A 24,575-nucleotide genomic window follows, 5' to 3' on the forward strand; every position below is an offset into this window, starting at 1 on the left:
AGTACTCGGATGTACATTAACTATTACAGTGGGTACTCGGATGTACAGTAACTATTACAGTAGGTACTCGGATGTACAGTAACTATTACAGTAGGTACTCGGATGTACAGTAACTATTACAGTAGGTACCCGGATGTACAGTAACTATTACAGTAGGTACTCGGATGTACAGTAACTCTTTATTACAGTAGGTACTCGGATGTACAGTAACTATTACAGTAGGTACTCGGATGTACAGTAACTATTACAGTGGGTACTCGGATGTACAGTAACTTTATTACAGTAGGTACTCGTATGTACAGTAACTATTACAGTAAGTACTCGGATGTACAGTAACTATTACAGTAAGTACTCGGATGTACAGTAACTATTACAGTAGGTACTCGGATGTACAGTAACTATTACAGTAGGTACTCGGATGTACAGTAACTATTACAGTAGGTACTCGGATGTACAGTAACTATTACAGTAGGTACTCGGATGTACAGTAACTATTACAGTAGGTACTCGGATGTACAGTAACGCTTTATTACAGTAGGTACTCGGATGTACAGTAACTATTACAGTAGGTACTCGGATGTACAGTAACTATTACAGTAAGTACTCGGATGTACAGTAACTTTATTACAGTGGGTACTCGGATGTACAGTAACTATTACAGTGGGTACTCGGATGTACAGTAACTATTACAGTGGGTACTCGGATGTACTGTAACTTTATTACAGTAGGTACTCGGATGTACAGTAACTATTTATTACAGTAGGTACTCGGATGTACAGTAACTATTTATGACAGTAAGTACTCGGATGTACAATAACTCTATTACAGTAGCAGCAACATCTCGTCACAATTTAAACTTGTTTTTACTTGCACACTGTATTAAAACCCCACACACGTAACCCAGATATTTGCGTGAGCCTTTAAAGAAAAACACCACCACAAAGCCCAAAATAAGTATCAATAACTTAATATAATATAACTAAGCACAATGTCCAATGAAATCCATTTGATATGAACCATTTGTGATTCTCTGTAGCATCTGTTCTTTTTGTCACCAGGGGGCACACTTTACATGGTGACATCACGCAAATAGTATGTATGCATGTATGTCTTTATTTATATAGCGCCATTAATGTACATAGCGCCTCACAGCAGTAATACACGTGACAATCATATAAATGTAACGGGTATTCCCCCCCAACCCAATCGCAGATATAGTGTGAGTGCGGAGAACCTACTGTTACCAGGTGTGGTGCTTTACCTGTTAGGCTCCCAGGAGAGCTGAGCTTCCGCCATGGGGAATCTGGGGTATGTATATATGAGTAACCCTGTACTCGGTGCAGTGCCTCCACCTGCGAAGGCTCCCACCAGAGGGGGGAGTGGTTCCTCGCAGGACAATATATGTCACTCAGCAAACAGTGGTAAAACAGAACTGGCTTTACTGCATAGCATGAATGTATCATAAATCTTTCACCGGTGATCCCACCCCGTGTCCAGTAACCACACACAAAGTACGTTTCCCACCCTTCCTAGTGAGATGATCTGTGTGACTGCGCAGTCACTAGTCCCGGAGTAATAATATGTAGGATCGTTTGTGCACTTGGTGATAAGGGTTACCTGCCGAGCACTCCAGTGCTCGGGCCTGCAACGGAGCTTCGAAAAAGATCCGATGACGGGTGAACACAGGAACTACCATCCGGGGCGATCCCACCCGGATGGCCTCGGCAGCAACGATGATGATCAGCGCCCAACCCTCTGGACGGACGCACAGCGTCTGCGGAGTCCCTAACTAACACTAACAGTAAAGGTGATGTTCGCTGCTGCTATAGGCCGTCCCTACAGCACAGCGACCTTAAGTGGCTTCAGGGGGAAACTCATAGGGCCTACGGGGTAGCCTGTCCTATGCAGGTGGGTCACTGACCCCCTGCACCCACACTACTGTACCTCTCCCGTACCACCCGGGTCCCCTCTGACTACTTCTACCTACTACTCCCAACACCTGCAGCAACGCACTGCAACCTGTTTGGTGCCTGCAGCAACGTGCTGCACACACACACACGATGCCCTCTTGTCAGCACTCACAGCATTGACAGCCGTGACACTGACAAGACGCACACACGAACCTAAGGGCAGGGTCCCTAACCTGGGGCCGTACCTTATAATTACCCACTAATCTGGTGGGGAGTTGGGGCCTGTCAGGGACCTGGGGGAACCTTACCTGGTGTAGGAGCCACTTGCTCCCTACACCCTTCCTTCCCCTTTCTGCTCCCAGCTCCAACTAACTAGCGTGGGCTCAGCGCGCGAAATGTATCTCTTCTCACTCCAGGGCAATCCTTCAGCCCTATTGGCTACTATGAGGCACCTGGTGCCTGCCTCGCTATGCCCCATGGGAATTGTAGTCCCGTGGAGGCTGCAAACACATTGGGGCTGCGTGCGCGTTTTCCCTGCGCATGCGCGAATCCCTAATGGCCGCCGCAACCTCTCCCTGGCTGTCCCTGCACCCGCGCGACTTCCTAAGGGCTGCCGTAACTTCCTAGCTATTTCTGCGCCCGCTCGCGCAACCCGTCATGGCGGCCCCCGCTAGCTGGGTGCGCCGCCGGGGCTCCAGGGACTCCGATCGCTCCCTGCACTGGCCCCCACCTTCGCGAGCAGCCGGCGGGTCCGTCGCTGCCTCTGGCGGAACCCGCGACCGCTTGGCTTGCTATTAAGGGGGTCAGCGGGAGCCGGAGGACACCAGGGCTACATACATAATAAGATATAAATAACACAAAGGGAAGAAGTACTTCCGACATAAAAGTAACATTTATGAAAAGGAGTCCCTGCTCCGCAGAGCTTACAATCTAATTTTTTTGGTAGGAAGAACGTAGAGACAGTACATGTATGATACAGTCATGCCTGGGAACTGGAGCACTTTCTGCGGGCGTTTTTTCTTCCTTTCTTTAGGTTGCTATTGGAGGTAATGCTTTGTTATATTAACTGGCAGCGTTAAATTATTTATACCATAAAGCTTATAATTGCGGTCCTTTCCTTTTTGTGAGATTGGCTCCACAGGCTTCCAAAGTAGGGACTGAGGACTGGGGTATTGTTTTAGTATACCACTATTATTAAAAATAATATAATGGAAACAATTTAGAGACTTTGCTATCTTTAGTTTCCATCCAGCAGCTTTTTGTGTGATTTTATAACTGACTGCATTTACATCTACACTTCAACCATAAAAGCCAAGGTAACAAAGATTACCTGCTGGATTATGATTCTATGTGGCCAGTTGATATCGTAAGGTAACAGCGATTGAAATACAGTGGCAGTACCTTCTCGCCCACTACCTATGGTCATTAGGCTAAGGCCCCGCTCCCAGAGTCAGCGCGCCCGCACTGCAGACAGGCGGGGCGCTGACATACACAGACCGCGATATGCGGTCTGTAGGGAGCGGGAGGTGGGCGGGAGTGGGAGGCTTGAGCGGGAGGGGGGGCGTGGCTTGAGCGGAGGGACCCGCTACTCTCCCCCCCCTCCCTCCACGGCTCGGGCTGCTGATTGAAGGTAAGTAAAGCAACACACACACACACAGACAGAGGCAGGCACTCACGCACTCAGGCACACACACAGACAGGCACGCACGCACTCAGACACACACACAGACAGGCACTCACGCTGCTTTCACGCCACACTCCTCCCCGCTCCCCGAAGCCTCTCCTCCTCCCGAAGCCTCCCCTCCCCATTGGCTCACAGCCACACCACGTGACGCGTCAACGCTAGGGATCACCATTCTCTTGTATCCCATAGCGGCTGACGCGCCACAGCGTGTAGTAAGCTGTGCAGCCAGGGGGGACTGGGACCGGCTCCGCAGGATTCCCCTGCTGGTGGGGAACTCGCGTGTGGCCGCCCGCGCCACAGAGCGCAGCGGGACCGAGGCCTTACACTGCCAATGTACAATTCGCTTTATGGGGCTTTAGAGCACAAGACATGGGATATAAATGTAGCCCTGGCTGGTTTGGGCTATCAGTTTGCCCTCCTCCTGTGAGTAATCCCTGGTAAGGGCAGGTTGCCAGGAGTAATCATGGGTTTTCCCCACCTCTCTGCAGCTCAGTGAGTCACAGAGAAGGTAGTGTAATCGGGCCTGGTGTCCAATCGGGCAAGGGGCTGGTTCCTACTGGATCTGTACTTAAGGGGCAGCACTTCCTGTATTTAGCAGTCTGCCTCTACCGTGAGAGAGGCTGGTCTACCCGAGAGCAGTGTGCAGGGCTCTGCATACTGTGTGCCCTCCCTTAGGGGAGCGGTGGGAGACTGGTCCCCTTACTCTATCAGAGAGTAAGGGAAGAGCTAGGACTGCTCCTGGTGCCCACTGGCTGAGAGTGTAGGTCCAGGGACAACATAAGGGTGACGGCCCTATATGAGCTGCCGAGTGACTGCTGTGCTGTGTGCATAAAGAATAAAGAGATTCTGTTTAATATACTTCTGTCCTGAGATTGAAATCTATTGGAAAGAAGGAGAAAGAGACTCTCAAGCAGGGATTTCTCCCCTTATCCTGGGGACTGCAAGAGATGGAGGCGCGTCACCGTGAGTACGAGTCAGGTTATACCCCAGAAGCCTGTCCTGTTGCTATCCCATACCATCATGCGGGAGAATCAGGGCTACTGTTTATCAGCAGGTATGCACCACACTACTCCAAGTAGCCAGCATAGTTTTCCCTGTAATAGACCCTATCTGTGATTGGGGGTTGGGGGGCAATAGGGTTACATAAACTTAGCACAAGACATGGGATATAAACTTAGCACAAGACATGGGATATAACTTTAGCACAAGACATGAGATAACTTTAGCACAAGACATGGGATAACTTTAGCACAAGACATGAGATATAAACTTTAGCACAAGACATGAGATATAAACTTTAGCACAAGACATGAGATATAAACTGGGAAGACGTAATTACCAATTGTTGCATTTTACCTTTTATGTTTGCCTACATATGGATTCATCTCAATTGAAATCTATAGTTCCACTATCTCGCCCAGTTAGTAGTTTAAAAGTTGTAGTACATACAGTATATCCCTCTAATTCACAATTTTTGATAAATGCTAGGTTACAAACAAAACCCCAATTTGCATTTGGGTTTTTACAAGGGGACACACTTTTTGCAGACACTAGTACTGTAAATAGCAAATGATCTCTTCCTGAATCAATGCTATTCTCAGGTTTTAACCTGTTTGACACATCCCTTTATACCTCACGTTTTCAAAAAAATACTTCTAATATCCAATATCCAAGTAGAACCCTAATTACTACCTGACACTGACCAATATATAAGCCTGCTATGTCCAATCACTCCTAAATGAAATTAAAGAATGACGTACATTTTATCCCACTAGGTTTGTAAGTGGCATGCTTGTTTTTGTCACCAAACATCATTTATTATAGCTACCCAAATGCATAATGTATCTAGATTAAACCTCACCTGACACTTGTTTGCTCTCTCTCTCAAATTCATCCAAATCCTTCTGCAGAGAAATAATATCCTGCTCTGATCTGCAAAGATATGAACTTTTCCCTCTAAAGGGGGTAGGGGCATTGGATTTACAACACAAGCTCAATGTAAAATGTATGTTCCATCAATGGGCAGCCTTGGCTGTCTATCCTTTACCAATTCCCAATCTGTGGGATAACAAAATGTTATTACAGCGTACAGATAATCAAGTTATAATATGCCACGTACAGTGTACACAGCAGCCCATATACTGGGCATTGTTGCTACAAAAGAGTCAAGTCTCTGAACCAAAAATCTAAAACCAACAACGAAATTCAACAGAATTGCCAATGAACTTGGCACTGTATCTTCCCCTAAAGATGCGACAGTGAGACATTTCCTTACCTTTGTTCATTTTGCGCTGTGTATTTCTAATACATGAAGCTGCACCTCAGCGGGCTAGGTCACCCCACCTTCCTGCAGCATCCTCTAGGCTCCTACATCAAAGCCCTTGTGCGATACTGTTCTGCACACCCAGCTCCTCACTTTGTTGCTAGGAGACTTGCCGCATGTGCCCGCATGTGAAGATGACCCGCTTCTCTCTCTCTCTCTCCCGTTTCCGGACTATTTTTAATAGCTGGCATCCAGGTTCCGTGCAGCCGCGCTCTCAGTATCAGGGCAGGCACGGCCTGCAGCTGCACTGTGCTGCTGCTGTATTTATAGAACAAAAGCCGCCTCTGGTTTGTGTGTTTCCATTATTTACCTTCCATTCAACAGGCCCATTGAGATCATCAGGGACCGAGCTACATCCTTTCCCAACCCGGTCACTGATCACCATTTGATCTGCTTGGAGTACCAGTCAAAGAAATCAGACATGTATATTATGTTTTATCTTTGACCAAAGTGGTGTTGAAGGGCTATTCCACTCGTGCCAATTACCCTTGTTTTAAGGGAGCCCTCCAAGTGGTAGTACGTGTTGTTTTTTTATAGGATTGAAGCATGGTGTCTCTGGAGCTGAACCCGGGTTGAATTCAGCTCCGCTTCTCGAGATACTCACCTCGGAAGGGGGTGCCAGGTAGCAACCCAGACGGGGCTAGTTGGGGCTTTAATTGTCCCACCAACCTGCGGGCCAATAGGAAGCTGTGACGTCATCCCTCGCGGCTTCCTATTGGCCCACATGACGTGGGACATTTAAATACGGAGGTAGTATCTTTCGGGAAGCAGGGGCTCCTCAGAGCTGAAATCAACACGGTTTAGCCCCGGGGACCCCCTGCTTCAAACCTATTTTTTTTTTTTAAATAATGTGTCCCAAAAATAAGTCCTTTAACTATTTGAACAGGTTGTTCCTGGTTTTGCAAACCGGATGCAATGAGTTTGCATTGAGCAGCTTTCTCATTGCAGTGCGACTGCTACACAGTCACTATTTTTCCATTTAATTTGATAGGGACCAGCACATGGATGACCCACTGCCCGATTCCGAGTTGTTGAACGGAGAGGTGAAGCCGTTCAAAGAAACGACAGTATTTTGGGGTTCAGGTTAAGTAAACCTAAGATGCAGATCTAGGCCCAAGTCATTTGAACCCCCTGCATAGGATTTAGGGCAATCCAATTATAAACTTAAAGTCTTTGTTTATCAGTATGGATTGCAGAGTAAGTCTATTTAACAGCATAGATTGCAGCAGTGATACGCACAGCAGCGAATAGACATCCAGGAAATAATTCCCTTCGTGATTTATACGTTTTCAGAATCTAAGTCCATTACTGGAGCTCACATAATTATATAAAATTTAAAAAAAATAAAGAAGCTCCTCTCTGTCAGGGGTGGCCATCTCCAGTCCTCAAGTGCCACCAACAGGTCGGGTATGCAGGATATCCCTGCTTTAACTGTTGACTGATTGAGCCACCTGTGCTGAAGCAGAGATATTGCGAATACCTGGAATGTTGGTGGCCCTTGAGGACTGGAGTTGGCCACTCCTGGTGTATGAATCCCTACTTACTTCCTCAGCCACTTTGATGTCACGCTTTAGGCATAATCAGAGTACGGTCGGTACAGAAGTCTAAGGCCTTGGCCATGGTTCTGGCGGGCGGGCGGGGGCGTGTCAGCGGGCGGGCCAGTGACGTCACGGAGCTGGTTCGCCCTCATTGGGCGAACCACTCACGTGACCGGCCCTGCGCGCCGGCATGCGGGAACATTTAAAATTTCCCTAAGACCTACGCTTCCGCAAGCGCGAGGAAGCGTAGGCAAGCCCCTACTAAAGCCGCTCTCATTGCGGCTGTAGGGGCTCAGTGCCGAGCGGAAGCGCGCCTCAGCGTGCCTCCGCCCGCAAGCACTAAACATGGATGCGGCCTAAGAGATACTCTTAAAAATGTCAACTGCTATAAGCAGATGAGGTGGTGTGTGGCTGAGATGGATATGAAGTGACTATAACAGTAACTATTTATCTTCCATCGATGATCTTTCAGTTATTTGGCCAAGAATGAGCCCTGCAGGATAACATTTCGAGGGTACACTCTGGAATGAATACTGTGGGTTAGGAACCTCGCTCAAAAACCCCTAGATGGTGTTAGCGTGCTGCCAAGGGAGTGTAGGTATAAAGATAAAGAGATGTGCCTAAAGGAGGCGCACAGCAAACCTTTATAGTATAATGTGGTCAGGGGTGAACTAATATACATAAAATAAAAAAGATTTATTTAATAACTTCGTTAAAATCGTGTAGTGTAGTGTGATGTATATGACACAGATAAAAATAGACTGGTAAAGTCTATAGTACTGCTCAGTTATCCTATTCACTACCAATGGTGAACAATGCTAAAGAGATGGTTATACTAAAGTTGCACTCATAAGAGAGCTATCAGGGTGTGAAGTATTGCTGCTTGTAGCTGATCACTGAGTCCAGACTAAATGGTGTACATCCGTTTGCTATCGATGCTAAGCCTCACATAGGTGTCCTGAGTATGCAGGGGATATCTGCTAGCAGAGAATAGCCAGTATGTAAAGGCTCTTAAAGGGCTAGACCCTGTGCTTATATCATGGACGTGGTCACCGTGGAGTCCTGAAGGCACATACCCAGTCAAAAAAGGTAAGTAAGATGGCTGTAAACTGCAGGCGGTGTCTTATACTGTAGGGCTAACAGCACATATATTATAATGTTTAATTACTCTGTATCACCAGGACTGGTGGAAATATAGTGTTCTGCACAGTGGTACTGTGTTTATTATTTTTATTGGAGGGATCCCTCGCTGCGCATGTGTCACAGTGTGCTTGTGTGGATCAATATTTTGCACATCAGAGCAGGTGAGATCGGTACACAGTAAAAATCACCTATGAAAAACGGGTCAGGTTTTTCACTACAGGTATATGCAGTTTTAACCCTGAAGCCTAGTGTGCTCTCAGAACAGGACAAAGGGCTAAAATAACAGTTTTTTTAGAGAGTGTCCTTTCTCAGTGCTTCATATCAGAGTAGCTGTTCTAATGTTTATCCTCTTCACACATATATATATTGACTGCCAGATATAGTTTAAACGAATCAGATACCCAGCTGCACATAGTTAAGTGCTGGATCTAGGCAGGGAAAGTGTGTATGTTTGCCGACAAAGTACTACCAGTTTACTACCTAGCACGACCAATAAACTCACTTATGGTATTCATACTTGCTACTTGCACGTTTGAACAATGCTCATGGCTACTATTCCTGATACACCCATTTAAAGAGGTGTTTATAACTTTCTAGGCTGGGCTTTTATCACCCGGTGAACAGAGGAGCTCTGGAGAACCTACCGACAGTATCTGCAGGAAGCATGCTCTGTGCAGTGTGACATTGCGATTTTGTCCAGCACTGTAGTCTAAATATACACTGCAAATATATATGTTAACACATAGAGGGGAACCCCTCCACACTGTATATACTCACATAAAAAACCTCACCCGTTTTCAGTGGAGGCTCCTAGGAAGCATACACACCTTCCTTGCCTAAGATCCAGCACTTAACTATATGCAGCTGGGCATCTGATTCATTCATACTGTATCTGGCAGCAAGTACATGTGCCAAGAGGTTAAACATCAGAACGGCTACTTTGGTGTGAAGCACTGAAAAAGGGCACTCAAACACACTGTTATATCAGCCCTTTTTCCCATTTGGAGAGCACACTAGGCTCTAGGATTAAAACTGTATATATTTACAGTGAAAACCTGACCCGTTTTTCAGTGGGGATACTCACTGTGTACTGAGGGAATCTACCTAAAAACTAGCATTTAATCATATATAGCTGGACCTCCGACCCACACCAACGAGATGGTACTGGCTTCAGGGCTAAAAACTTCTTCAGTAGAGTTTTATTACTTACCGTTTCAACTCTGCTCCATTTGTGACAAATAATTATTTGTAGCAAGCAAGCCCTGCGCAGTGTGAGATCGCGATCCTGTCCAGCACTAGAGTTCAAATGCACACCACAGTTATATGTTAATACACAGAGGGGAATACCCCATACTGTATATACCTGTAGCATAAACCTGACCCGTTTCTAGTGGAGCTTCCTAGGAAACATACACACTTTCCCTGCCTAGATCCAGCACTTAACTATGTGCAGCTGGGTATCTGATTCGTTTAAACTATATCTGGCAGTCAATATATATATGTGTGAAGAGGATAAACATTAGAACAGCTACTCTGATATGAAGCACTGAGAAAGGACACTCTCTAAAAAAACTGTTATTTTAGCCCTTTGTCCTGTTCTGAGAGCACACTAGGCTTCAGGGTTAAAACTGCATATACCTGTAGTGAAAAACCTGACCCGTTTTTCATAGGTGATTTTTACTGTGTACCGATCTCACCTGCTCTGATGTGCAAAATATTGATCCACACAAGCACACTGTGACACATGCGCAGTGAGGGATCCCTCCAATAAAAATAATAAACACAGTACCACTGTGCAGAACACTATATTTCCACCAGTCCTGGTGATACAGAGTAATTAAACATTATAATATATGTGCTGTTAGCCCTACAGTATAAGACACCGCCTGCAGTTTACAGCCATCTTACTTACCTTTTTTGACTGGGTATGTGCCTTCAGGACTCCACGGTGACCACGTCCATGATATAAGCACAGGGTCTAGCCCTTTGAGAGCCTTTACATACTGGCTATTCTCTGCTAGCAGATATCCCCTGCATACTCAGGACACCTATGTGAGGCTTAGCATCGATAGCAAACGGATGTACACCATTTAGTCTGGACTCAGTGATCAGCTACAAGCAGCAATACTTCACACCCTGATAGCTCTCTTATGAGTGCAACTTTAGTATAACCATCTCTTTAGCATTGTTCACCATTGGTAGTGAATAGGATAACTGAGCAGTACTATAGACTTTACCAGTCTATTTTTATCTGTGTCATATACATCACACTACACTACACGATTTTAACGAAGTTATTAAATAAATCTTTTTTATTTTATGTATATTAGTTCACCCCTGACCACATTATACTATAAAGGTTTGCTGTGCGCCTCTTAAAAGGGACCTCTGGTGCCTCCTTTAGGCACATCTCTTTATCTTTACACTCTGGAATGGCATTACCACTTAACAGTGCAACCCAGCCAAACTGCAAACTCAATGACCGTGGTATGGTAAAAGTAGCAATCCCAAATGTTTCTCCGCCTGTTTTTATTTTTTGGACGATTGAACCTAAACTGTGCTATTTTTTGATACGTACCAGTGAAGACAAGCATAAGTATTTTCAAAAGAGTCTTAAAAAAAAAATTACAACCCCTACCCATGGTTTTTGTTTACAGGAGGATGTCTGCGGAAAATGTGCGTCTGTAAACCTCGGTGGCTCCACTGCCGTAATAAGTAAATCAGCTTTATTTTAAATCTTCTGCATGTCGTTAAATCGAGAGCAAAGCTGGGGAAAGATGTGGGCAGCAAACCCACCCTTAGCCTACAAAATATACTCTGCCCTGTGTCAACTTCAAAAATGTATTAACATTTGCTATTATTGGTCTAACTCAGGGGTGGTCAGCTCCAGTTGTCAAGAGCTGCCAAACAGGTCAGGTTATAAGGATATCCCTGCTTCAGCGCAGGTGATGCAGTCTTCACCTAAGCCACAGATTAAGCCACCTGTGCTGAAGCAGGGATATCCTGAAAAACCTGACCTGTTGGAGGCCCTTGAGGACCGGAGTTGGCCACACCTGGTCTAACTATGTTTTAGGGTATCAGTCACCTAGTTTTAACTTATTAAACATGTCTCTCTCATTAGTTAAATCTGACCCTATGTACCAGATGTACGTTAAATGTACAAATTCTCTGTTGAGGTTAAGACAGGGGTGCTCAACTCCAGTCCGAACCCCCACGACAGGTCAGGTTTTCAGGATATCCCTGCTTCAGTACAGGTGGCTCAATCAGTCCCTGCTTCAGCACAAGTGGCTCAATCCTCTGTTTTCAACTGAGCCTCTGAGTCACCTGTGTTCCTTAGATAGAATATTCTGAAAACCTGACCTGTTGGTGGAAAACCTGACCTGTTAGTGCCACCCCCCCAACAGGTCAGGATCTTGAGGTCAGGGTCTTGAGGACTGGAGTTGATCTCCCTTGGGTTAAGGGATAGAACGCAAAAATGACTATTCCGGCCAATTTAGTGATGTACAGATTGGGACTATAGTATGTTCTATTTTCTCTGAGAGGGAGCCTAAAAGTCGAAAGCAAAACAAGTCTCTTTGCGGAAAAACCAGTTTATCTTGCACATTAACCTTCTGCGGTTGACTGGCCTTCCAATGATGCAGTGAGGTTCTCGCTATGGTCATGTGTCTACTTTAATGGCAAACCTTCCTTGGCTGCTAGTCAATGCTAGGACAGGCTTTCCGTTAACCGGCCAAGTGTTTCTTGCAGCCAATGGGACAGAACTAATTTACGTACTATACCTTCATTAATATCCTGGAGTAGATTGGGAAAAGCCTAGAGGCTGGTCTGTTGCTTTCAGATAAGACCCTGGGCCTGGTCCAATGGAATTCATTGGCTTCCATAGTTTAGCGTTTGCCTACTTTGTCCGACTTTAACATTCATGATGCTGGAAGTTCGTAGCACTGAGTGCCTCTGGACTTCCAGGATTGTGACTGTGTAGGCATGGCCAGGCCCCCAATGATGCGAATGGAAATGCAGCGTCCTCCATTCCCATTTTGATCACGTTCACTGCCCCAATGGAGAGGTGAAAGCAGGGTCGCCACACTTACGTGTTTATAATACGGGACGCAGAAATCCAGTATCAAAGTGTGACGTCATAATGAGTTAGTGACGGGCCTCTAAAATTGCTATACAAAATATTATCTGCATAGTTTGCCTTCAGCCTTGTCATCTAGCTTCCCTTTCTGAATAAAATCCCACAGTTTAGTACAGTGTTTTTCAACCAGGGTTCCTAAGAAACCTTGGGTTCCCTGGGCGTCCCTAAAGGATTCCCGACAATTTTCTGGTCATTTGAAAATTGTATCAAATACAGAAGAATGTACAATGCATTAGATCTCAGACGCACTATTAGAGAGGGTTGGGGGTTCCTTAGAATTTCACTTAGGGTTCCTAAATAAAAAAAATGGTTGAAAACCACTGGTTTAGAATAATAGTCGACGAATGTAAACTTATGTTTCAGCATTAATTAAAAGAGTAAGCAGTATTTCTGGACGAAAACAAAGCAATATATCAGCAGACGACAGAGACGAATTTTAACACTAGTCTATTTGCACTGATAAGTGCTGAATTATTTGCAAACGCTTCGAGCTGAATGTTACTTCCCACTTTGGCTTTTTATAAATCTCTGCTCTCGGCCGGGCGGGGAAAGACGCGCGCTGAGCTAGCATGTAGCGGTGGGAGAAAAAGTAACGCCTATAGGGGTGGGTGTCACGGTACGAGATGACGAGGCAGTGTCCCAACGTTATTATTTTAATAAATTTGGTAAGGCGACATCGGAAAGGGTAACTGTTACACTCAGGTAGAAATCAATGTTTTTACTACTAATTTTACTAGTGATTTTAAGTTCAGGCATTTCACGTCAAGGCGTAAAATACGGGACGACTATGAGACCCGACAGAACTTTTCGGGAAACCGGGATAAGTTAACGAAATAAGGGACAATGCAAAAACGTATTGCTACCCTAGGAGAAAGCAATCTCCCCATAGAAAACAAGAATACTTAAAAGGGCCCTGGGAGTGGCGGGGCGCGGCCATGACACACACGGCTGGTTCGCCCTCATTGGCTGAACCGCTGCCGTGGCCAACGCTCGGCCGCCGCGCCAAAAATCTTGTCTTTTGGCAAAGGTGGTCGCGCATCGCGCTTTGTGCGCCTGTGCACACACGCCGACTGGGGCCTGCCCCATAGAAGGCTGTACCTTGTGTGCGGCGCGCACTCCCAGCCGCAGCCACCGGGGACCTAGCCTAAGAGCCAATAAAGAGAAAGAGGGAAGCTTTGCTTTTGCAAACTAGTGTTTAGCACCTCGTGATAACAAAAGGGAATAGCCAGCGGAAATCAAACTCCTCACGTGCTTATTAACCAACTTTTAAAAAATAATTAATGTCACCTCAAATTTGTAAAAAAACACAATCACCTACAGTACATCCAAATATTGGATCACCACCGATGTTGGTACATTTTAGTTGTTGAAAGGACTATGCCTTTACGAGTAACACACAAACATTTAATTATGTCTGCTCTTACATTGTTCTGCAATACACCGCTTGCATAGACAATTCTCTATACAAAAGTAAGCAAACCATGTGGATATTATTATCTCGTTATGTACAGTTGATGTTTATTCTGCATTCACATTCATTCTTTATCAAAGCCAAATCAACAGTTATTTTAAAGGAGCAATCCGAGCAATATCCTTCTCGTGTTTTTGTTTGATTTTAATCCGTTCTATAGTATTAGATAATAATCAGTTTTTTTTTTAATTCAACTATTAATGCTATGTTTAATGAGTTTTAATATACTGATCATTCTTTGATTTCTATAGCAGGTTTTATATAGCACACTAACCCAGCGGGTGCAAGATCATTGTAAGACTTTACTGTTTGTGATCATTTGTTGCCAATATTCCCAGCACCTTGATAAAGTGCTTGCGCATGAAACGCGTAGGTGCGTTTTCCTTCTGTTATCCACGAGCTATACAATAAACAAAACTTATTTTGTGGAGTTGCCCTGGAATATGCATTTTTTCAATTTTGTCTGCTGTGCCCGATTTCACACTCTTCTTTCTCAATACCCCCAGCATTTTGAGCTGCAAACTGCAACAATAGATCATGTTACTTTAGTAATATAAGAATACATTGTAACTGCAGTTATACTGACAAGGAGCGATTTGAAACTGAAAGGCAGCCATTTAGTGAACCCTGGGTAGCAGGATCTTTGCTGATCGATTACGGGAGAACTAATTGATTGGCAGCTTAGGTTTAGGTAATTCGTTTTCAATAAAAGGTAATCAAAGGCTGTATATATATTAAAACAAAAAAAGAGCTATTTTGTTTTAAGCTGCTTGGATTGTTGTGCCAAGCTGGTCTTACAAGATTTTACGAGTAAAGGGCAATTTTAAGCAAGTTTACTGTCTTTTGATAGATCAAGACTATGACTATTATGGAGAGCACAATTTTTTAGTTAACCTCTTAAAACAGAATGTCTCTATTTTTTGGCTAAAACAGGGACAGTAACATTTGATGTTTAGCATTACATATTTGTTCAACATTTTCCACCGAAATCAAATAATAAAACTAAAGAACATTTCCAATAAGGGAAACAGATTTAATAAATAAAAATAAAACCCATTTAATTGCCTCATGAAATAAAGAAATGCTATTGAGGCAGATACAATATCTTCCGAATACTACAGCATAACGAAAGAACAATTAGAGATCCCCCAGCCGTCCCATACATGTGATGCGTGCTCGTGTTCTCCCCATTGTGGTCATGGTTCTGCTTTGAACCATTACTTTGCGCAGCAGAAATTAGGCAGAGTGAGTCAACAGGATTAGAGGCTCTAGTCCAGGGGTTGCCAACTCCAGTCCTCAAGAGCCACCAACAGGTCAGGTTTTAAGGCTCTCTCTGCTTCAGCACAGGTGGCTCGATCAGTGGTTCAAAGACTAAGCCACTGATTGATCCACCTGTGCTGAAGCAGGGATAGTGGATGAAGGAGAGAAAGGACCCAATTTAGCACTCGAGTTCACACTCTGTGGTGTTTAGTGATTGAATTAAAAACATGATCTTTATTAAACAACATATAAAAAAAAGGTCCAACGACGTACTGAAGGTGAGTTGATCCTAAATATAGAAAGCCATATTGGCTCTGGATCAAAAAAGTTAATATGTGCCAGATGGTTTTAATAAACCACTGGTACTGTTGCAACACAGTGATCCTAATGCGAACCTGTGTAGTAGGTGATTGAAACAGGGGTGTCCGGGTAAGTACTGGGATTGCAGGTCACAGTATCATAATATTTCTGTATAAGATGTGACCCAACTGATAAACATAAAAACAAATATACCATGTATATCAGTATTGGTATTGCTTGATCAGCTATGCTTCTCTATGATAGTTAGTATGCCCCTATCAGTGACACATGACCTGAGGTAACCCTCTGGATATTGTACTCCTGGGTGTGTATACCTGTGTTAACCAGCGTGGTTCTAGTCAGAGAGTGATGTCCTGGCTATGGTTGTAACAGTAGGTCAGTATCCCAGTGTGGGAGACACTGATAGTAGGGGCAGGTAGGTAACTCTTTTAATAGGGGTTTTTAAACAGAGAGCTGCGTGATTGTAGAAGCTGAAGTGAACCTCACGGATATGCAGCAGCACACCAACGCGTCAGAGCAGCTATGGTGTACTGCAGGTGAGGCTGCTCAGTGCTAAGATACCGGAGCACTATCCCTAAAACCACTTTGAAGAGGCTAACAGTGACCGTCGGGGCACTTATAGCCTATGTGAAACTGCACTCGCAGACTACCGCATTGACTCGCGGTCACACAGATACATGCGGAGGCAGTCCTGATCTGCGCGTGCATGTATGTACAGAGAGCCGACGCGCGCGTTTCGCGAGGGGCTTTTTCAAGGCAAAGGGTTAGTATCATTGAGGATACCCTGCAGATAAGCAGGTATATATAGGGCCCCCAGTGATGACGTCATAAGTTAACCCCTGGTGTGCCGAGGTATGTTTGGTCCTGAGATGAAGCACAGTAAGTATACCAATGTTTTTAACTACATATCCAGCACACTATTAATAAATAATAAAGATCTGACTCAATTATGTGTTATTCTTGCCTTATTGTCAGAAACTGGCAGAGTGAAGTGATAATTCACTTCAGATCTGCTGCAGGGGTAGTGGAAGTGATGTCCAAAATGATCATGTACATATATGCACTATGTTCTACTGTCAGGGTCCAGAGGAAGCCCTGTGATATAGATTGATGTCACCGCTCTAAGGTGGTGATAATCTGTGTGCAGGATTGGGGAACTGCCTGTTTTTACAAACATGGCTATATGGTTGGTATATATTCATGTGCAGATGGTGATGTCACGGAGCTGTGTATACGGTGAGTATGACAGAATTTCAAATAGTGTCTGAATAGAGATGTACACCCTGCCTATAGGAATGGGGTGTAAAGGAACCCTTCATTCAGGCCTCTAGGTGCCAATGTCCCCAAAGTGTATATCCATTTGGCTTCTATTTGGAGGAGAACTTTGTCCCAATCTCCTTTCCGCATACCCTTTGTTGGATGGTCAATCCCACAGAAGGTGACGGCCTTGAGATCTCCACCATGGCATAGATTGACGTGTCTTGACAGGGGTTTATCGGTCTTATTCCTCACGGTGCCTATGTGTTCAAGTACCCTCTGTTTAAGACATCTGCTTGTTTTGCCCACATAGACTTTGCCACAGACACATTTGCCTTGGTATATGACACCTGTACTGAGGCAGTTAATGAAACTGCGTATAGGGTACGTTTTGGTGTCATTCCAGTTTCCAAATTGTTTTGTGGTGTTCATGTACTGGCATGCCTTGCATCGCTGGCATGTATACGATCCAGTGGGTTTTGGTGGTATCCATGTTCTTGGTTTCTCCTCCTCATAGTGGCTGTGGACCAACAGGTCCCGCAAGTTCTTAGCTCGTCTGCTTGTCATGGATGGACGATCTTTGGTGACACCTTTAAGAAGATCATCTGCTCTTAGGATGTGCCAGTGTCTCTCCAGAATGGCCCTTGCCTGAGGCCACTCACGGTTGAATGTGCCTATAAAGCGGATCACTTTGTCAGATAGGCTAGGTGGTTTATCCTTGATCAGGGATTGGCGTGAGGTGAATTTTGCTCTTTTATAAGCCTTTTTTATGGTCTTCCGGCTATACCCTCTATCCACAAAGCGTTGCATCATTATTTTTGACTGTTTTTCATACTCCTGATTAGTACTACAGTTCCTTTTGAATCGAAGGAACTGGCCTGTCGGAATGCCATTAACCTGAGCCTTTGGGTGGTGACTACTGGCTTCTAACAAGTTATTTGTGGCTGTTGTTTTACGGTATATAGTTGTATGGAGGGAACCCTCATTTCCCCTTGAAATTTGCAGGTCCAGGAAACACATAGTGTCCTTGTTGTATTCCAGTGTGAGGTGGAGGTTGAACACATTAGTATTGAGTGTACTGATGAACTGTTTTAGCATTGCCTCTGGGCCACGCCACAGGACAAACACATCGTCGATGTAGCGGACCCAGAGGTCGATATGCTCAGTGTATATTTCCATGTCTTCTGTAAACACTACCTGGGATTCCCACCATCCCAGGTAGAGGTTGGCATAAGTAGGGGCACATTTGGTGCCCATTGCCGTGCCCCTCAGTTGGTGGTATATTTTACAGTCGAAAAGGAAGTAGTTACGTGTCAGTACAAATCTGAGCAATTCTAGGGTGAACGAGTTATGTTTGATGTACCATTGACCTCTCGTCTTGAGGAAGTGGGATACTGCCTCTATGCCATACTCATGATCGATACTGGTGTATAAGCCCTCTACGTCGAGGCTGACCATGAGGGTGTCTTTCGTTGATACAGACATCGTCCAGCCTTTTCAGGACATCCTTGGTGTCCCTTAGGTAAGATGGTAGGGCCATGACAAAGGGCCTCAGTACTCGGTCTACATAGGAGCTAGCCCGTTCAGTTAGATTCCCTATTCCCGACACTATCGGTCTGCCCGGGGGGGGGATCTTGTTTTTATGTAGTTTGGGCAGGCTATAAAAGGTAGCTATTTTCGGTGTTTTGACCCATATATAGCTTAGTTCATTTTTGTCAATGACCTTATCTGTCATACTCACCGTATACACAGCTCCGTGACATCACCATCTGCACATGAATATATACCAACCATATAGCCATGTTTGTAAAAACAGGCAGTTCCCCAATCCTGCACACAGATTATCACCACCTTAGAGCGGTGACATCAATCTATATCACAGGGCTTCCTCTGGACCCTGACAGTAGAACATAGTGCATATATGTACATGATCATTTTGGACATCACTTCCACTACCCCTGCAGCAGATCTGAAGTGAATTATCACTTCACTCTGCCAGTTTCTGACAATAAGGCAAGAATAACACATAATTGAGTCAGATCTTTATTATTTATTAATAGTGTGCTGGATATGTAGTTAAAAACATTGGTATACTTACTGTGCTTCATCTCAGGACCAAACATACCTCGGCACACCAGGGGTTAACTTATGACGTCATCACTGGGGGCCCTATATATACCTGCTTACCTGCAGGGTATCCTCAATGATACTAACCCTTTGCCTTGAAAAAGCCCCTCGCGAAACGCGCGCGTCGGCTCTCTGTACATACATGCACGCGCAGATCAGGACTGCCTCCGCATGTATCTGTGTGACCGCGAGTCAATGCGGTAGTCTGCGAGTGCAGTTTCACATAGGCTATAAGTGCCCCGACGGTCACTGTTAGCCTCTTCAAAGTGGTTTTAGGGATAGTGCTCCGGTATCTTAGCACTGAGCAGCCTCACCTGCAGTACACCATAGCTGCTCTGACGCGTTTGTGTGCTGCTGCATATCCGTGAGGTTCACTTCAGCTTCTACAATCACGCAGCTCTCTGTTTAAAAACCCCTATTAAAAGAGTTACCTACCTGCCCCTACTATCAGTGTCTCCCACACTGGGATACTGACCTACTGTTACAACCATAGCCAGGACATCACTCTCTGACTAGAACCACGCTGGTTAACACAGGTATATACACCCAGGAGTACAATATCCAGAGGGTTACCTCAGGTCATGTGTCACTGATAGGGGCATACTAACTATCATAGAGAAGCATAGCTGATCAAGCAATACCAATACTGATATACATGGTATATTTGTTTTTATGTTTATCAGTTGGGTCACATCTTATACAGAAATATTATGATACTGTGACCTGCAATCCCAGTACTTACCCGGACACCCCTGTTTTAATCACCTACTACACAGGTTCGCATTAGGATCACTGTGTTGCAACAGTACCAGTGGTTTATTAAAACCATCTGGCACATATTAACTTTTTTGATCCAGAGCCAATATGGCTTTCTATATTTAGGATCAACTCACCTTCAGTACGTCGTTGGACCTTTTTTTTATATGTTGTTTAATAAAGATCATGTTTTTAATTCAATCACTAAACACCACAGAGTGTGAACTCGAGTGCTAAATTGGGTCCTTTCTCTCCTTCATCCACTACAGTTTATACCCAAAGCACCGTTCATAATACCACTTCATTTAGGCTGTAGCAGGGGTTCCCCTACTGTCTCTACTAGTTATTTAGGTGTTCTTTGCCTACTCTACCCCTAGCTCGCCTCATACTCACAGACTATGTCAGGATTCATGTCGGGCCTGCCTGACTTTCTAACATGGCAAAAAGAAGCAGAAACTGTGTTTTCTAGCGAGTTCGAGGGAGAAAACACAACAGCACAACCAGATATCTCCAAATTCTTCACAGAACTAGACAACATCTATAGACAACGTATGAGGGCTTGGTGGGAGATATTTGGGTTTGAAAATTACCTAGCAGCAGAACTGATCCCCAGAGGCTTACGTGCTAATGTTGCCCCAGCACATAATATACTGGATGCTGACTTCATCAGATCATGGGAGCTAATTTTAAAACAGTGTTCAATAATGCTTATGAATCTACTCCTGGAATTTCATAAAGACAAACTTAAGAACATAGAAAGCGTACTTGAACAGAAATTACTAGAAGTTGACTCTTGGAGACCTAACCCTAAATTCAGCGAACTAGAGGGCAAATTAGAGACCAACCTAGATAAATTCTCAAAGGAACTCAAGGAACGGAAACGAATAAAATACGCAAGGGATAAGAAAGATTTTCAGGAAAATAAGATTTTTCGGTACAACCTGTCCAAGAAAAAGCCCAAAACCAAAATACCTGAAGAAGCATCATCCACTGAGTGGGAAATCTCAGAAAGTGAGGATGAAAGACCAACCTCACTATTGACTGAGGGCATGACACACCAACTTGCCTCCACATCATATACCCTACCCCCGCCCCAGGTTCCTTTTTTAGAGCAGCATCGTACGGCATCAGGCCAAAAACCAAAAGGAAAACCAGAAGAGGAAAAGGTCTGGGTGCTAAGGAGCCGAGCGACAGGGTCGCAATATCAGAAGAAGAGGGGGAAACCCCCGAGATACTAAACAATGCAAAGTTACAGATAGTGAACATGTCGGACATGACACTGAGTGAACACCATCTCAAGCTCCTTAGTAAAGGCCTGTCCTATTCACCAACAAAGAGTATGAACTTATTTGAGTGGGTCAAAGATACCAACCTCTTTGGCAGAAAATTAAAATTACATAAATTTTTCCGCCTCCGAGAGATAAGAATGGCTAACTCAATGGACGTTGCACCCCTTGACACACAGGACATGGAAATACATGATAATTTAAGAGCACTTCTAGAGGAGAGTGAAAGACCTCCAGGTGAGGGTCCGTTCACTGACCTACGGCCTAGCTCTAAGTTTGTTCCCTTCAGTGACAATTTCTCTAATATTGATGTATTCGTGGATCTAGTTACCAAAGACTTAGAACATCTGAAACCTAGCAGACTTCCTAACAATTTGACATTTGAAGAAAGGAAAGCACTCAAGGAACTAGCCACGAATGACAATATAATTATAAAACCTTCGGACAAAGGGGGTAACCTGGTGATTCTGAATAAAAACAACTATAAGAAGGAGAATCTAAGACTTCTATCAGACCCCCTCTGTTATGAGATACTCGAAGGAGATCCCACCATGAAATTCAACATTGAGCTTAATAACATCCTTCAAAAAGGCCTTGAGGATAAGGTCATTGACAAAAATGAACTAAGCTATATATGGGTCAAAACACCGAAAATAGCTACCTTCTATAGCCTGCCCAAACTACATAAAAACAAGATCCCCCCCCCCCGGGCAGACCGATAGTGTCGGGAATAGGGAATCTAACTGAACGGGCTAGCTCCTATGTAGACCGAGTACTGAGGCCCTTTGTCATGGCCCTACCATCTTACCTAAGGGACACCAAGGATGTCCTGAAAAGGCTGGACGATGTCTGTATCAACGAAGACACCCTCATGGTCAGCCTCGACGTAGAGGGCTTATACACCAGTATCGATCATGAGTATGGCATAGAGGCAGTATCCCACTTCCTCAAGACGAGAGGTCAATGGTACATCAAACATAACTCGTTCACCCTAGAATTGCTCAGATTTGTACTGACACGTAACTACTTCCTTTTCGACTGTAAAATATACCACCAACTGAGGGGCACGGCAATGGGCACCAAATGTGCCCCTACTTATGCCAACCTCTACCTGGGATGGTGGGAATCCCAGGTAGTGTTTACAGAAGACATGGAAATATACACTGAGCATATCGACCTCTGGGTCCGCTACATCGACGATGTGTTTGTCCTGTGGCGTGGCCCAGAGGCAATGCTAAAACAGTTCATCAGTACACTCAATACTAATGTGTTCAACCTCCACCTCACACTGGAATACAACAAGGACACTATGTGTTTCCTGGACCTGCAAATTTCAAGGGGAAATGAGGGTTCCCTCCATACAACTATATACCGTAAAACAACAGCCACAAATAACTTGTTAGAAGCCAGTAGTCACCACCCAAAGGCTCAGGTTAATGGCATTCCGACAGGCCAGTTCCTTCGACTCAAAAGGAACTGTAGTACTAATCAGGAGTATGAAAAACAGTCAAAAATAATGATGCAACGCTTTGTGGATAGAGGGTATAGCCGGAAGACCATAAAAAAGGCTTATAAAAGAGCAAAATTCACCTCACGCCAATCCCTGATCAAGGATAAACCACCTAGCCTATCTGACAAAGTGATCCGCTTTATAGGCACATTCAACCGTGAGTGGCCTCAGGCAAGGGCCATTCTGGAGAGACACTGGCACATCCTAAGAGCAGATGATCTTCTTAAAGGTGTCACCAAAGATCGTCCATCCATGACAAGCAGACGAGCTAAGAACTTGCGGGACCTGTTGGTCCACAGCCACTATGAGGAGGAGAAACCAAGAACATGGATACCACCAAAACCCACTGGATCGTATACATGCCAGCGATGCAAGGCATGCCAGTACATGAACACCACAAAACAATTTGGAAACTGGAATGACACCAAAACGTACCCTATACGCAGTTTCATTAACTGCCTCAGTACAGGTGTCATATACCAAGGCAAATGTGTCTGTGGCAAAGTCTATGTGGGCAAAACAAGCAGATGTCTTAAACAGAGGGTACTTGAACACATAGGCACCGTGAGGAATAAGACCGATAAACCCCTGTCAAGACACGTCAATCTATGTCATGGTGGAGATCTCAAGGCCGTCACCTTCTGTGGGATTGACCATCCAACAAAGGGTATGCGGAAAGGAGATTGGGACAAAGTTCTCCTCCAAATAGAAGCCAAATGGATATACACTTTGGGGACATTGGCACCTAGAGGCCTGAATGAAGGGTTCCTTTACACCCCATTCCTATAGGCAGGGTGTACCTCTCTATTCAGACACTATTTGAAATTCTGTCATACTCACCGTATACACAGCTCCGTGACATCACCATCTGCACATGAATATATACCAACCATATAGCCATGTTTGTAAAAACAGGCAGATCCCCAATCCTGCACACAGATTATCACCACCTTAGAGCGGTGACATCAATCTATATCACAGGGCTTCCTCTGGACCCTGACAGTAGAACATAGTGCATATATGTACATGATCATTTTGGACATCACTTCCACTACCCCTGCAGCAGATCTGAAGTGAATTATCACTTCACTCTGCCAGTTTCTGACAATAAGGCAAGAATAACACATAATTGAGTCAGATCTTTATTATTTATTAATAGTGTGCTGGATATGTAGTTAAAAACATTGGTATACTTACTGTGCTTCATCTCAGGACCAAACATACCTCGGCACACCAGGGGTTAACTTATGACGTCATCACTGGGGGCCCTATATATACCTGCTTACCTGCAGGGTATCCTCAATGATACTAACCCTTTGCCTTGAAAAAGCCCCTCGCGAAACGCGCGCGTCGGCTCTCTGTACATACATGCACGCGCAGATCAGGACTGCCTCCGCATGTATCTGTGTGACCGCGAGTCAATGCGGTAGTCTGCGAGTGCAGTTTCACATAGGCTATAAGTGCCCCGACGGTCACTGTTAGCCTCTTCAAAGTGGTTTTAGGGATAGTGCTCCGGTATCTTAGCACTGAGCAGCCTCACCTGCAGTACACCATAGCTGCTCTGACGCGTTGGTGTGCTGCTGCATATCCGTGAGGTTCACTTCAGCTTCTACAATCACGCAGCTCTCTGTTTAAAAACCCCTATTAAAAGAGTTACCTACCTGCCCCTACTATCAGTGTCTCCCACACTGGGATACTGACCTACTGTTACAACCATAGCCAGGACATCACTCTCTGACTAGAACCACGCTGGTTAACACAGGTATACACACCCAGGAGTACAATATCCAGAGGGTTACCTCAGGTCATGTGTCACTGATAGGGGCATACTAACTATCATAGAGAAGCATAGCT

At 44.7% G+C, this 24,575-nt stretch overlaps 1 protein-coding gene across 2 annotated transcripts in view; it reads right to left on the reverse strand.

Moving 5' to 3' along the window:
- The window catches only part of ATP13A2 (ATPase cation transporting 13A2), a 97,461-nt gene that overhangs the window by 60,746 nt on the left and 12,140 nt on the right, over window positions 1–24,575 (reverse strand). The window contains exon 1 of one of the 2 annotated variants that reach the window (XM_075605971.1): window positions 5,870–5,894. The exons of the other annotated variant lie outside the window; for it this stretch is intronic. Within the exon in view, the coding sequence (XP_075462086.1) occupies window positions 5,870–5,879 (10 nt within the window). The 5' untranslated portion in view covers window positions 5,880–5,894. Of the gene's footprint in view, window positions 1–5,869; window positions 5,895–24,575 lie in introns of those variants that run through there. 2 annotated transcript variants of the gene reach the window in all.

This window comes from Ascaphus truei, chromosome 6 (genome assembly GCF_040206685.1).
Source record: "Ascaphus truei isolate aAscTru1 chromosome 6, aAscTru1.hap1, whole genome shotgun sequence".
Classification (NCBI taxonomy): Eukaryota; Metazoa; Chordata; class Amphibia; order Anura; family Ascaphidae; genus Ascaphus; species Ascaphus truei.